Below are 16,458 nucleotides of genomic sequence, written 5' to 3' on the forward strand. Positions count from 1 at the left end.
GTCCAGTTTGAAGAGACTTGGTGAGGATCCCGACGTCCTGCTGCACTGGGCCACAGTCAGTATCATCTGTTCACAACGACTTGTTCTGAAATATGAAAATGATCATAGTAATTATTTAGCCTGGGTAGATTTGACTGATGATAGTTTAATTTTGTGATTAGACTCTGTGTCAGTTGTTCACAGTGTTAATTAAGTCCAGAGGCTCTGTGTGTTCATCAGGAGAGTTGGTGTTTGAAGAAGACGAAACTCCAGCACATCAACAGACCCCGTCCACCCATCACACCACAACAACAGAAGACAGGAAAGTGGTGGATGAGTGACTGAATAAAGAAGACACACCAGCTACCTTCATTGCTGACAAACAGGATCTTAGTCTTTGTTCATGACGACCGGAGAGGCTGACGAGACGGGGACATGTGGAGGACAAGTCGAGACAGAAAGGATGATGGGAGGAGGAGGAGAGAAGATGAATCTGCCTCTGTCTTTCACCACCCTAAGCACTATCGCCATCCAAGCCGGCCAATCACAGCTCGTCGTCTCTGTCCTCAGGGTACGTGGTCAATAAGGAATCCTCCATCTTTAACACAGCACAAGAACCAACTGAAACCCAGTGGATCCAGAACATAATGGTCTGGTTCAGTTATAACCGTGGGCAGATCAGCTCTTTAACATTAACCCCATTAACAACAATAAACTTAACGTCAATCAGAAAACGTTTTTCTACCACGACTGATCCTCCACTGTCTCACTGTTGTTCTGTCACATGACTGAGCACCAGTGTTTGCTAACATTAGCTCATATATTAATGAAGGGACATGCTAACACTTACACCCGCTACTCATTATTAGTTAGCTAACTTTAAGATTAGTTATCCACCTTATTCCTAGCCCCCAACTTCCGGTGCGAACCAGAAGTTGCACCCATAATTGTTTCTACAGCGAGGACCCCAGGAATAATGGATAAGAACTGTGACTTATGGCTGTGGTAAAAACGTTTTATGTCGTCTATGGGTAAAGCTAGCTAACAAAACTGTAGGCTATCTTAAGGCTAACCTTACATTAGTTAGCTAAAGCTGGAAACTAGCTAATAGTAAAACTCTCAGGTAAGACTAAACTAATAAACTATTATTGCTAGCATTGTCCTGTTAAACTGTAACTTTGAAGATATTAAAGTAATGTGTATTAAACAAGAAGAAGCCTGCAGGATTTACCTTACCTCAGCTCCATGTGTCCCTTGTCTCCAGCTCCAGAGTCCTAGTTCTGGTTAAACCAATGACTTGTAACTAGTTCCAGGGAGAATGGAGCGTCTCTTGGCTGAAAACCAACCTTGTAAGATCAGAGCGGCGACACCGCCACACAAACGTAGACCTGGAGAGTTCAACTTTAGGGCTAAAGTTGTAAACAAACTAGAGCTAGCGTTAGTTAGCCAAAGCTAGCTAACAGCTAAACTCTAAGACTAAAATAATAAACTATTATTGCTAACATTGGAATATTAAACTGCAATTTAAACTGTGAAGATATTAAAGTAATGTGTAACTTAAATAGTTAGCGACTGTTGATTCAATTTACCTCCAGGAGCTTTCAGGATGTGTTCCACCGCCTCTGACGCTGCTGTCCATTAGAACGATACGTCAACGCGGCCGCCATCTTGGGTTGGAGGAAGCCGTGTCTACTTCATTAGGTCTATCATTAAAGCAGAAGTAAGCGATCCGGTGGTTTTGGCTAACTTCCTGTCAGCCGATGGAGTTAGCAGCCCCCGCCCTCGTCCCTACTTCACCACATTCACGCGCATCCCTTGGCTGCACACACAAAGAAGACCGCCCCTTTATGCCGTTCTCTCTCCTCATTGGATAAAGGTTGTAGGATACAAGGAAAGTTTTCTCCTCGGCTTACAGCAGAACAGAGTGACTGACAGACCCGTGTTTCAGACCAAACACTCTATAGAAGTGATTGCTGTCGGAAGATAGAACTATTTAAGACTTATATTAACACAAACATTCCGCTTACTTCTGCTTTAAAATCGCCAGAACTCACTGAATATTCAACCGATTTTCAAGCCGTTTGGTTTATTAAAAATGTCAGACATATATTTATGATAAAACATAGATTTGTTTTATATAATTAAAAAAAAAACATACACTTACATACTCTGACACACACTCACATGCATACATACACTGAAATTTGTTCTACAAGGGTCTGACTGCTTGTTAGACGTACAGTATGTCTACCCAAGATGGCGGCACTATTGATGTATACCTTGAGAAGCAGAAAGCAGCATCTAGTCAGTATCTATGGATGCGTTGAACCTCGGCGTTCAATAATGTTACCTACAGGCCGTTACGCACTAATACGTCCAATTCAGACCTTTTTTGAACAAGCCAACTGCTTGGTATCAAATCACCGGAGTCTAATTTTAAAAATAAATCTTGAGCAGATTCCATATTTATATTTATCTATCAATCAGTCATTCTGTCCACTGGTTTTCTTGACAGGCTCAGCTCTGCTTTCCAATCCAAACCATTGACGTAGAGGTGAAGTATATAGCTCAGTTCTTAGCTAATTGAGTGATTTGTTTTTGTTAGTAATTTAGTTAGCCAGACTTTGGAGGTCTCTCCTTGATGTAAATGAGACATTACTTTCATTGTTATCCTGAACTCTTTCTCTGTCAGACTGTTAGCTTTGACTTTAGCCTCTGTTTCAGTGTTGGCTGACAGTTCTTCCATTAGTTTCGTTGGTATTTATTGAGCTTGTAGCTTGTTAGCTGTGACTGAGCTGGTTTTAGCTCTGAGCTTGTTCAGGCACTGTTCTGTCCATGTGCCGTTTCCTCTTATAGCACAGACTATTTACTGATGCTGGTGTGTGTGTGTGTGGGGGGGTGTGTGTGTGTGTGCGTGAGTGTGACACAGCTGATGCCGGTCACTGTTTTGAAGGTGAATGTGTATTTAAATATATGTTCATATGTGCGTATGTGTATAATAGTTTTGGGAGCTGTAGTGTTGTAAAGTGTGAGTCTGTGTGTGTGCATTTTGACACGCGTCATGTTGTGTCCTTTTTAGTCGACATACCAGAGATACTGTATCATCCTGAGGAATGCTGCAACACACACACACACACACACACACACACACACACACACACACACACACACACACACACACACACACACACACACACACACACACACACACACACACATGCAGCTCATGTTGACCTCCAGCCGTCACTGTGTCACTCTGTGGTGAACAAAAACAAGTGAGACAATATTTCACATTACCACACCATCAACACAATGATCACATCGTTTTGGTGCTATCGCAAATGTGTGTATTGTCTTACAAATGTATATTTATTAATATGTCTTTGGTATTTTACCTCATTGTTGCTTTTTTTAAGGTTGCCTTTTAACATCAGGCAGAGGGACTGGCAATGAAAATTAGCTTTTTTAGCTAACTCGGGTGCAATTACATTTGTTTTTTACAATGTTTTATTAATGTAGGTACATTGTCCCTTGTCAATAAATTAAACTGAAACTGAAACATTGATTATAGTCAGTGATCTGTGTGATTAACATCTGTCCAATAAACCTTTGACAGAGACTCTAAACTAAAAGTTAACACACCTGTGACAGGTATAAAATCAAATATGAACCATAATTAGACTGATCAATGTTGTCTGATCAGTCACTGACTTCTTGTCCCAACAGCAACCAACCAGGAGTTTGATGCCTGTTGTTATGTGATGTTGTGTTTGTTTCTTCAGAGCGGGTTCCTGGTCCACCTCCAGCTGGTCCACGTCCAACCAGGCCTCTGTGAGATTGGCTCCAACCAGGAGGAAAACCAGAGGCTGATCCAGGAGCAGCAGCAGCTGATTGAGAAACTCAAGGTACAAACATACATGTAAACCAGGGATGGACGATCAAGAGCAAACCAACTGACCAATCAGTTGTCTGAAGGCTGAGATCCGTTGGGTCAGGGTCTGGTGTGCTGTTGCTTGGTTGGAACAAAAAGATGTGAACCATCAAATATAATAGTTAAATATGTAAAAGTACAAAAAATGTAATAACATTATTTCACAACACACTGTTGAAAAACAAACCAAGATAAAGCACAGTGGACCCAAACACAGAGGCAGCCATCTTGACATATTTTGTATGTTTGTGATTATTTTTAGTCGTTAGCTCACTGCTAATCTCTGTATCCCGATACAGGATCATCCCTTGGTTCCCGGATCCTATGTTCCCCACCTTGTATGGGACCCTTTTTCTAAAAAAGGGTCCCATACCAGACCCTTTTTTTTTTTCTAAAAAAGGGTCCCATACATGGTTCCCCGCTGTGTCCAGACCGGGGAACATAGAACCCCTTTTTTAGAAAAAGGATTCTATGTTTCCCGCTTAACCCCCAAAAGGACCCAGGGAACATGCAATTTATGTAGCCATACCTGGAAGTGGAGTTGTGAGTGACTTGGCATATTTTTGCCTATTTTTGAGTGAGAAGTTGAGTTGTGACTTTGAATGACAAGTGTAATTGTCCCATTGGTTAGGTTTAGGCAATGAAGAAAGGAGTTGGTTAAGTTTAGTAAAAAGACCAGGTAGAGGCTAGACAGGCCAGATAGATAGAGAGAGTCCATCGACCAGCAACAGCCGGGAACATAGGACCCTTTTTCAGAAAAAGGGTCCTATGTTCCCCAGTATGTATTGGGATCGGGGAACATAGGTACTCTCCCGTTTTGAAACGATTGATCTTTTTTTGTCATCCCAGCGTCATGAGGGCGAGGTGCTGTCAAGGGTGGAAAATGGCCGACAGACAGAGCAGAGGAGGAGGAGGGATGAAGGGATGATGGAGCAGAGGAGGAAGAAACAGAAGGATGAGGAGGAAGTGTACAAGGCCATGGGGGCGTCTCTGAGAGAGGGATGGTCGCTGCTCCTCCAGCTGCTCGACAGACGACAGGAAGTCCTGATGCTGGCCTCAGACTTCTACCGCCGGGCTCAGGAGGTAAGACGCCGCCATTGTCATTGCGATGTCCATGAAGGATGTTTGGTTCAGCTCTGACACTCCTCGGGCGGTGCGGTGTATTTACTGGACGGGTGTCGTGTTGAGACGTTTTTATTGGCAACATCTGCTGCGTGAGCTCAGTCACCTGCTGCTGCCGCCGTCTAAAAATGTCCAACAAAGAACTTCCTGCTTCTATTTCCATCCTCACGACTGTCAATCAAACCTGTGACAGACTGTTTTTGTTGATGATCTGGGTCAGTTTGGACTCACATTGATCTGTCATTAATGTGACGTTTCAGTCCGTTGGTTAATGATTATTCAGATTCAGATTCAGATTAATTTATTAAGGATTGCACAACAAAGTTGGTAGTACAGCATAATATTACAGCACATAGTTCTGTGTTGGCAAAGAAACATAAGCTGATCATGTAAGAAGGGTAAGTAGGTGAAAATAAGCGATAGCTTCAGCCTGATGCCTTTTCTGTTTGGCTCTTTTCTAGTTGAAATGATGTTTTCTTTTGGACTTTTAACTTTGAATGACCTGACCGAAATAAACACATTCTCATTCATTCATTCATATGGTTTTATTATATGACTGATGTGAGTGCCCAGGAACTTGTAATAGTCCGTGATTGTGATGGGTCATCCAGAGATGAAGAGGGGTCTTATGGGGGGTGGGTTACGTCTGAAGTCTGTGATGAGTTCTTTGGTTTTGGAGTTGTTGAGTTGGAGGTTATTGTTCAGGCCTGGGCCACCTGCTCTCTGTGGTGGGTTACATTATTGTTGGCAGTGTCGTCGGCATACTTATAGTATAGACGGAGACTGACCTGTGGTGGGATGTGAGGATTATGTTTCCAGAACGTGCTTTACAGGGACAACGAGGAGTTTTGGAAAAGCGAAGTGTCTTCACACTACATTTATGAGCCTCCGCACCATAAAATTCTTTGACCGGCACAAGACAGACTCATGTTTTCATTCATCAAGAATTAAAGTCAGAGGTTGGAAGACGATCACATACCGTCGTAGTTCCCACCATAAACGGCGATTCGGCGGCGTTATTCTCATGACTCGCCACGAAACCGAAAGTAAAGAAACGCTGGTCGGCTCGCCCAGCATTTCCACCACCACTAATAATAACAAAATAACCATAGAGACAAAACGATATATTTATCGAAAATGGACCATTAACAAGTGGTAACGTAGATTCATCCACATTAATATGAGACTTTTTTTTTGTCGCGGAATTTTTCGTTCTGCCGATGGAGAAACTCCTCGTTTTCCCTTTAAACAGGATCCTCGACATTGATCCTGTCTGTCTGTCTGTCTGTCTGTCTGTCTGTCTGTCTGTCTGCAGTTTGCTGTCAGTATCGACAGGGTTGAGGCTCTGCAGATGGAAGCAGGCGACAGACTGACTGAAGTGCAGCTCAGATACGAGTCCCTGAGGAGAGGTAACAGAGTTCTGAACCAGTTCCATCAGTCGAGCTGGTTTAAACTGAGCTGTTTAATCATCTTACATTTAAAACTGGTGTAAAGTGGAGGTGGCGGTTCCACTGCAGGATGGAAAAGTCACAACTGTCTCTCTGTTGTAATTCCAGATCTTCTGGGAAAGTCCCTGCAGGTTCTGACCAGCAGCAACGTCGTGGTGCAGAAGCTGAGGGAGCTGCAGAGGACCGAGGCCCTCCAGAGGAGAGGGGCGGTACTGCAGGACCAGGAGGGGGAGGACGGAGAGGAGATGGTGACTAATGGTGTATTCACACATGTTTAGTGGCACCCTAGTGCAGCACCAAATGTTAAAATGATACATTGTTTAATTTTTCAGTTAGTGCGGTTGCTTTCACACCTGCTTTTTGTCACTCGGGACCAAACTTGGAGAGCGTCACGTCTCCATGACAACCGGTTGAAATCTGGAAGCGCTGATTGATAAAACTTTAATGATGGAGACTCAAGTAGGGCCGGTTGTTAGTAGCTCTGTCATTTATTTCTATATTGTTTGTATGTGTAACTCTTGGCAAACGATAGTTCCAATCTACTTTTCTAGTTTGGTACTTCCGGCTGGTTTCCGGTTGCATTCACCGAGCTCCGTCTCGTTAGTTCCCAGTTAAACGTTAAACACGGGCGGACCTCTGCTGCTGCGTTAACCCAGAGTCAACGACTACGGGAGCCCTTTTGGCCTGGCAGTTGGGTCGCACCCGAGTGCGGTTGCTTTCACACATCAACTAGTGCACCAGAGTTCAGCTGGAGCCGAACCGAGACGAGACAAGACGAGACGAGACCACCTCCTCAGGCCGAACTAGTTTTGGTGCATTAGAGTGCGATGAGCTTTCACACTGACCCAAACTGGACCAAATTTAGTGCGATCTAAATTTAGACCAAAGTCAAAGTTTTAGATGTGAAACCGCAACAGTTTCTGAGCAGCGGCTGCAGAACGGTCTCGGTGTCTCTGGGGGTTTAACTGGTGGCGTGTCTCTTCTTCCCAGCGTTCCCAGTGCAGCAGGGGCGCGGCGCTCCGGCTGGAGGAGCTGGTGGAGGAGCTGCAGGACCGGAGGAGGAGGGTGGACCTGGCTGTCAGGCTGCAGCTCCAACAGGCAGAGGAGGAGGAACCTGAGTCCAGACCAGCTGGCTCTGAGGTCAGACACCGATCCCACTCATTGAGTCATTAAAGGGATAGTTCACCCAAAATTGAAATTATCTCCTCCCCCTCATGTGAACTAAGGGCTGGGAGAAGTTTCAGAGTCCTCCGTGGCTTCTCTGAGTTACAGGGGGTCTCGGCGTAGCAGTGCATGTCCATATAACGGTTGCAAATGGATACCAACTGTCTTCGTAACAAAAAGACACACCAAAAAACATCCAAATACCTCCATGCTGCTCGTATGTAATGTCCAAGGGCGTAGAATTGGGTAGGGACGCTAGTGACACGTCCCTACCAATATTCAGCCGCTGTGTCCGCTGTCCGTAGTGTTTAGTCAATGATTGTGGCACACAAAGGGTTAACAGTCGGTCTCTGCTAGAAGTCCCGCCTCTAACCTGAATATCGCTCTTTGATTGGCTCTGCCGTTTCTCGCTAACGTACATGTGATTGGCTGTCCCCGCTGTCACTCTGTCTGCTTGTAAAAGTTACCTGCTCGTTGGTCGGACGGGACAGGAGGTCACGGTGCTTCAATCTGCAACCGCGAATGTTGTCAACATGTTCATCATGTTCGGCATTTGTTCTGCCTGGGTCACGTTAGCTAGACGGATTTTAACATCAGTGGTGTCATTTAGCTACTACATGAGCATTTGTGTTTGTCTGTCTGTCTGTCTGTCTGTCTGTCTGTCTGTTTGCATGCGTGCATGCGTGTGTGTGTGTGTGTGCGTGCGCGCTCTACCTGTGGGTCTGTGCTTGGAAAGAAAAGAAAAAAGGACATAGCCTACCGTAAGACACTTCTTTATAAGTCAAAGTGTAAGTTACTTCAGGGGTATCTAATTGTAGAGCCTCAACAATACAGATAGGCCTAATGAATAAAGCCAATATTTAATGGCAAACAGATAGCCTACACTTTTTAAAAGTTATTTTTATTTTTTACTAGCTTATTATTTCCATGTATCCTTTGTGTGAAAGGGAGCAACTGTTTAAAAAAACAAAAAATAAAGAACATTGGTCGGGAAAATAGGCCTACAAAAAAACCTCAGATTCCAGATGCTCATTTTATACATCCATATTTTGGGGGAATAAATTACACATAATTGTGTGAAAGTAAAAGCCTTTTTTCCTCAGACAATAACTGTATCTGTAACTATAACTGTAATCCATCAAGCTGTATGATCATTGTATCCCTAATGTATCTGTTCATATGTCATGCATCAACATATTGTCAGGTGACAGAGACAGACAGTAGAGAGGCTGGAGGAGATGGAGAAGGAGAGACCAGAGGAGGTAGAGGAGGAGAGGCTAGAACAGAAGGAGAGGCAGGAAGGGGTAGAGAAGGAGAAGCTGGATGAGGTAGAGAAAGAGGAGAGGCTGGAAATTCACAGGTGAGGTTAAATAACGATGGATGTGTTTAGTCATGATGATGCACAGTTGACTTCAGCCAGCAGAGCAACTGAGAACTCTTCTAAATTGCCTTCTTGTCTTTCATTAGTTGCTCATTAGTTACCCCTACAGTAGCCTACATAACATTAAATTATGATTGCAAATGCAAAAAACATCAAGTGATCAGAGTGATGCCTCGGAGCACTTTTATGTCCCCACCAATGTCAAAATCAAACCTACTCCCTTGGTAATGTCCCTCTTGTATTGAAGCCCTGAAATGCGAAATTGTTCCGAAAAAAACTAAATAAGTCTATATTTTAAGCTTGTTTAGCGGAAGCTCCCAGTGTCTCAGTTCACTTCTCTTCCTGTGTCAGTGCAAATCTCGCGTGATTTGCACTGACCAGCGGAACACTTTCTCATGTCGGGGCTTCAATACAAGACGGACATTACATACGAGCAGCATGGAGGTATTTGGATGTTTCTTGGTGTGTCTTTTTGTTACGAAGACAGTTGGTATCCATTTGCAACCGTCATATGGACATGCACTGCTACGCCGAGACCCCCTGTAACTCAGAGAAGCCACGGAGGACTCTGAAACTTCTCCCAGACCTTAGTCCACATGAGGGGGAGGAGATAATGAGTGAAATTTCAATTTTGGGTGAACTATCCCTTTAATAACTATGCACACAGGTCCATCCAGAACTCAGAACCACCTTCGCTCTCTCTTCACTGCAGGACTACAGGACTCTCAGGGGTTATGAAACCCGGACCCTGGACCTGCAGCCAGAGTTCACTACAAACAAAACCAACTGCAGCACACAGGAGACCGCAGACCCGGGATCCCCATCAGATCCAGATCCTGAATCCAAGTGTGATCTGAAGTTAGGATACAAATTAGATGTAGAGTCTGGATCTAGATCCAAAACCACAAACTCTGAATCCAGACCAGATATGAATCCTGGTCTCAGACTGGAAACTAACAAAGACCTGCAGGCGGACTCTGGGTTAGACCGTCAAACTGGATCCAGATCAAATCTACAGTCTGGATTCAGATCAGAGCCAAAGACTGGATCAAGACCAGAAGAAATCACAAATCTGCAGTCTGGATTCAGATTAAACCTGAAAGCCAGATCCACATCAGACCTGAAGATTTCAGATTCAGATTTAGATTCAGATTCTGAACCAGAGGAGAACAAAGACCTCCAGCCTGGATCTGCATCTGATGAGAAACCTGAATCCAGATCGGAGACCAGAAACCTCCAGCCAGGATCCAGATCAGATGTAGAACCTGGATCCAGATCAGACACTCAGACTGGATCTATGTCAGATCCAAAGCCTGAATCCAGATCAGAGCCAAAGACTGGATCAAGACCAGAAGAAATCACAAATCTGCAGTCTGGATTCAGGGTAAAATTGAAATCTGGATCCACGTCAGACCTGAAATCAGATTCTGAACCAGAGGACACCAAAGACCTGCAGACCAGATCAGATGCTCAAACTGGATCCAAATCAGATCCAAAACCTGAATTCAGATTAGAACCCAAACCTGGATCTAGACTACAGGAAATCAAAAACCATCTTGGATTCAGATTAATCCCAAAGGCTGCATCCACGTCAGTCCTGAAGACTGATTCCAGACCAGAGGAGACCAGAGACCTCCAGCCAGGATCCAGATCAGACATTAAACCTGAATCTAGATCAGATCTGAAGTCTGGACGTGGATCAGAGGAGAACAAAGACCTGCAGCCTGAATCCAGATCAGATGCTCAAACTGGATCCACATCAGATCAAAAGCCTGAATCCAGATTAGAGCCAAAGACTGGATCAAGACCAGAAGAAATCACAAACCTGCAGTCTGGATTCAGGGTAAAATTGAACTCTGGATCCACATCAGACTTGAAGTCAGATTCCAGATCACAGGAGACCAGAGACCTGCAGCCTGGATCCAGATCAGATGTAGAACCTGAATCCAGATCAGACACTCAGACTGGATCTATGTCAGACTCAAAGCCTGAATTCAGATTAGAACCCAAACCTGGATCTAGACTACAGGAAATCAAAAACCAGCTTGGATTCAGATTAATCCCAAAGGCTGGATCCACGTCACTCCTGCAGCCTGGATCCAGACCAGATGCTCAAACTAGATTAATGTCAGATCCAAAGCCTGAATTCAGAGCTGGATCAAGTCCAGAAGAAATCACAAATCTTCAGTCTGGATTCAGGGTAAAGTTGAAATCTGGATCCAGATCAGACCTGAAGTCAGATTCCAGATCAGTGGAGACCAAAAACCTCCAGCCAGGATCCAGATCAGACTTAAAACCTGAATCTAGATCAGACCTGAAGTCTGGATGTGGATCAGAGGAGAACAAAGTCTTGGAACCTGAATCCAGATCAGATGATCAAACTAGATCCACATCAGATCCAAAGCCTGAATTCAGATTAGAGCCAAAGACTGGATCAAGACCAGAATTAATAAAAAATCTTCAGTCTGGATTCAGGGTTAAGTTGAAAGCTGGATCCACATCGGACCTGAAGTCAGAGTCCAGATCAGAGGAAACAAAAGACCATCAGTCTGGATCCACATCTGATGAGAAACCTGAATCAAGATCAGAGACCAGAAACCTCCAGCCAGAATCCAGATCAGATGTAGAACCTGAATCCAGATCAGACACTCAGACTGGATCTATTTCAGACTCAAAACCTGAATCCAGATTAGAGCCAAAGACTGGATCAAGACCAGAAGAAATCACAAATCTGCAGTCTGGATTCAGATTAAACCTGAAAGCCAGATCCACATCAGACCTGAAATCAGATTCTGAACCAGAGGACACCAAAGACCTGCAGACCAGATCAGAGCTGCAACCTGAATCCAGATCAGACACTCAGACTGGATCTATGTCAGACTCAAAGCCTGAATTCAGATTAGAGCCCAAACCTGGATCTAGACTACAGGAAATCAAAAACCAGCTTGGATTCAGATCAAACCTAAAGGCTGGATCCACATGGGACCTGAAGCCAGAGTCCAGATCAGAGGAGACCAGAGACCATCAGCCTGGATCCACATCTGATGAGAAACCTGAATCCAAATCAGAGACTAAGAACCTCCAGCCAGGATCCAGATCAGACTTAAAACCTGAATCTAGATCAGACCTGAAGTCTGGATGTGGATCAGAGGAGAACAAAGACCTGGAACCTGAATCCAGATCAGATGCTCAAACTGGATTAGAGCCAAAGTCCACATCAGTCCTGAAGACTGATTCCAGACCAGAGGACACCAGAAACCACCTGCAGCCTGGATCCACATCTGATGAGAAACCTGAATCCAAATCAGAGACCAAAAACCTTCAGCCAGGATCCAGATCAGATGTAAAACCTGAATCTAGATCGGACCTAAAATCTGGGACTGTATCAGAGGAGAACAAAGACCTGAAGCCTGAATCCAGATCAGATTTTCAAACTGGATCCAGATTAGAGCCAAAGACTGGATCAAGACCAGAAGAAATCACAAATCTGCAGTCTGGATTCAGATTCAACCTGAAAGCCAGATCCACATCAGACCTGAAATCAGATTCTGAACCAGAGGACACCAAAGACCTGCAGACCAGATCAGAGCTGCAACCTGAATCCAGATCTGATGTAGAACCTGAATCCAGACCAGACACTCAGACTGGATCTATGTCAGACTCAAAACCTGAATTCAGATTAGAACCCAAACCTGGATCTAGACTACAGGAAATCAAAAACCAGCTTGGATTCAGATTAATCCCAAAGGCTGGATCCACATCGGACCTGAAGACTGATTCCAGACCAGAGGAGACCAGAGACTTGGAGTCAGGATCCACATCTGATGAGAAACCTGAATCCAAATCAAAAACCAGAAACCTCCAGCCAGGATCCAGATCAGATGTAGAACCTGAATCCAGATCAGACACTCAGACTGGATCTATTTCAGACTCAAAATCTGAATTTAGATTAGCACCCAAACCTGAATCCAGATCAGACCTGAAGTCTGGATGTGGATCAAAGGAGAACAAAGACCTGCAGCCTGAATCCAGATCAGATGCTCAAACTAGATCCATGTCAGATCCAAAGCCTGACTCCAGATTAGAGCCAAAGACTGGATCAAGACCAGAAGAAATCACAAACCTGCAGTCTGGATTCAGGGTAAAATTGAAATCTGGATCCACATCAGACCTGAAGTCAGAGTCCAGATCAGAGGAGACTAGGGAACAGCAGCCAGGATCCAGATCAGATGTAAAACCTGAATCTAGATCAGAGCTGAAACCTGGATCTGGATCAGAGGAAAACAAAGACCTGAAGCCTGAATCCAGATCAGAGAAGACTTTGGGGCTCCAGTTGGGATCAGTGTCAGATCTGAAGTCTGGACCAGAAGACCAGACCAGGAAGCTGCAGTCTGGATCCACATTAGTGGACCGGAACCAGAAGACTCGATCCAGACCAGAAGAGACCAGAGACCCAGAGGGAGGCCACGCCCACCAGGCTCTTCTGGCCAATCAGAGGCAAGAGCTGCTGTCGTCATGTGAACACCTTCTGGACAAGGTGACAGTTTTTTCTTCCAAACGTTAAAAATGGTTATCCAAAAAAACAGATTTTCATGAATTTAAAATAGAAAGCAGATATTACATGCAGCGACAGAAACGCTATAAAAACCCTGGGTACCATAGGTATTCATAAGATTGACATAACACTGTCATAAACATCAATGAATACTTCTGACAGCTGTCGTTTAGTGTCATTCGGTAAGTTATGTCACTTTTGATGCAAAGTTGACATTGTTTGAGATGTCCTTGTTATGAGAACTTTGACATAATTTTTAAAGTTTGTCCATTAGGTCTGCTATGACAGTTTAAATTGTCTTTATGTTAAGTTGTCAGAACAAAAACATCTCAAACAATGTCAACTTTGCATCAAAAGTGACATAACTTACCGAATGACACTTAACAACAGCTGTCATAAGTATTCATTGATGTTTATGACAGTGTTATGTCAATCTGATGAATACCTATTCAAGTAAAGTGTTACCGTTTGTTTATGTGTAGTAATAATAAATAAAAAGACAGTTTCTTCCAAACCTGTTGTCACAATACGAAACAAGCAGCTACCTGTGTGTACATCTGTAACTATGTGTGTGTGTGTTGCAGGTGTGGAGCTGGGTGCAGCAGGGCAGCAGTGTGTTGTCTAACAGCTGTGAAGCAGGACGACAGCTGCATGAAGCCGAGGACACACTGAAGACACACCTGCAGCTCCACACACAGGCCCAGGTAACACACACACACACATCAAAAAGTTCACAGATACTATTAAATTCAATCTTCAGAATTTCAAACAAATTAGACCTTATTTAACAACCGGTGCTGCTAAGGCGTACCTACATTGTATGATATTTTCCCACATCAACTACTGTTTCACAAATTGGTCTTTCACAGGAGCCACGACTCTTAGACCAATTGAACAACTTTACAAAAGAGCCCTCAAGGTACTTGATAAAAGAACACATTCGTATCATCACTGCAACATCCTGGTATTTTTTTTTAGTTTAGTTAGTTTCGACAATCTCAAGTATTTTAAACATGTATGTGCGATCTATAAATCTCTACACGGTCTGAAGCCACCGCCCCTGGAAGAGTATACAGTATAAAAAAACAGCCAGAAAGGAGAATAGGGACCAGAGCCACCACAAGAGGGGACTGTGAGGTACAATTTAGACGCACAACATTTTCTCAAAACGTGTTATCAGTCCAAGGATGCTTGGAATGGAACAAGTTACCCATTAATATTAGAGAGTGTCCGACTTTTAGGACTTTTAAAGCACAAGACAAACACCCGCTGCTCGTTGAAAACAGCAGCGATCGCCTACATGCTTTCACGTCTGAGTCTCCAAACCAGACACGTCTGTAACAACATCGGAAAAGTTGGCAAGTTGCTCAAAACGATAAGCGATATCGCAGCCGCAGGGACCTGCCATGTAGAGAAAAAAAAAAAAACTGACAGCGAGTGAGTGTCACGACTTCCTGTATGTGGCCCTTCAAATTAAAAGCCCTTCAACCTTTCACATGGTTCAGTCATATTGATGTTGACTTAACTTTGACAAGCCACGCCTCCAAATGTTGAAATTTAGGTCGACTAATGACTTTTTGGTCGATAATGCTTGGTCGACTATTTGGGGGCAGCCCTAGTAGCCTACAAAGGTGAACAAAGTTTGTTGTCCTTTTTTTTCCAAATGAGAATCGATAAAGAACCGAATCGTTAAGCAGAATCGAAAATGGAATTGGAATCGTAAAAATCTTATCAATTCCCATCCCTAGTCATTCCTCTTGTCTCCAGGCTGCAGGTCACGATGCAGAGCAGCTGAACCAGATCCTGGGTCAGATCCGGGCTCTGCAGCCTGACCTCTCCCCCCTCAGGGCGCTGACTCAGCAGCTGAGGAGAGGCGGCTCAGGACCGGGTCCGACCGGTCCGCCTGCTGCTGCTGAGCTGGAGCGTCGAGTGGATCTGGTCCTGAAGGAGCTGCAGAGTCTGAGGACGAGGATCGAGTCCAACCTGCAGCTGCTCAGACCCTACGTCGGCTTCCTGCAGACGGCCCAGCAGGTCAGAGGCTCCGAGCTCGCTGTCATGTGACCAGTTCAGTTGGTTTATAGGGATAGTTCACCCAAAATTCAAATTTCACTCATTATCTCCTCCCCCTCATGTGGACTAAGGGCTGGGAGAAGTTTCAGAGTCCTCCGTGGCTTCTCTGAGTTACAGGGGGTCTCGGCGTAGCAGTGCATGTCCATATGACGGTTGCAAATGGATACCAACTGTCTTCGTAACAAAAAGACACACCAAAAAACATCCAGATACCTCCATGCTGCTCGTCTGTAATGTCCGTCGTGTATTGAAGCCCCGAAATGCAAAATTGTTCAAGAAGCTTCAGCTATCTGCTATCCATTTGCAACCGTTACATGGACATGCACTGCTATGCATTGAAATTTCAATTTTGGGTGAACTATCCCTTTAACACTCTGTCAGTGAAGATGCTGAGGACGGAGGTGTTTTCCAGGTGGAGGAGGAGGTGGAGGAGCTGAAGGAGATCTACAGGAGGAGACCAGAGGAGGGGGAGGAGGAGGAGGCCTGGACGGTGACGCTGCAGAGACTCCTCTCTGCTCAGGAACTGGGACACAACTACGTCCGTACTGTTACCACGGTAACCAGACCATCAGTGTTTAGCTTGATGTCGACTGAGATTAAAGGGACAACGAGGAGTTTTCTCCGTCGGCAGAACGAAAAATTCCGCGACAATAAAAAAGTCTCATATTAATGTGGATGAATCTCCGTTACCACTTGTTAATGGTCCATTTTAGATAAATCTATGGTTTTGTCTCTATGGTTATTTTGTTATTATTAGTGGTGGTGGAAATGCTGGGCGAGCCGACCAGCGTTTCTTTACTTTCGGTTT

At 44.4% G+C, this 16,458-nt stretch overlaps 1 protein-coding gene across 1 annotated transcript in view; it reads left to right on the forward strand.

The window, feature by feature from the left end:
* Positions 1-16,458, forward strand: part of ccdc141 (coiled-coil domain containing 141) — a gene marked incomplete at its 3' end in the record, with an annotated part of 48,740 nt that continues 32,282 nt past the window's right edge. The window contains exons 1-10 of the mRNA XM_083996111.1: positions 1-55; positions 220-550; positions 3,762-3,884; positions 4,760-4,993; positions 6,348-6,441; positions 6,589-6,728; positions 7,471-7,620; positions 9,738-13,562; positions 15,348-15,611; positions 16,063-16,206. Coding sequence (XP_083852237.1) covers positions 383-550; positions 3,762-3,884; positions 4,760-4,993; positions 6,348-6,441; positions 6,589-6,728; positions 7,471-7,620; positions 9,738-13,562; positions 15,348-15,611; positions 16,063-16,206 — 5,142 coding nt within the window. The 5' untranslated portion in view covers positions 1-55; positions 220-382. The remainder of the gene's footprint in view (positions 56-219; positions 551-3,761; positions 3,885-4,759; positions 4,994-6,347; positions 6,442-6,588; positions 6,729-7,470; positions 7,621-9,737; positions 13,563-15,347; positions 15,612-16,062; positions 16,207-16,458) is intronic.

Source organism: Trachurus trachurus (genome assembly GCF_905171665.1).
Source record: "Trachurus trachurus genome assembly, chromosome: 21".
NCBI classification, from domain to species: domain Eukaryota; kingdom Metazoa; phylum Chordata; class Actinopteri; order Carangiformes; family Carangidae; genus Trachurus; species Trachurus trachurus.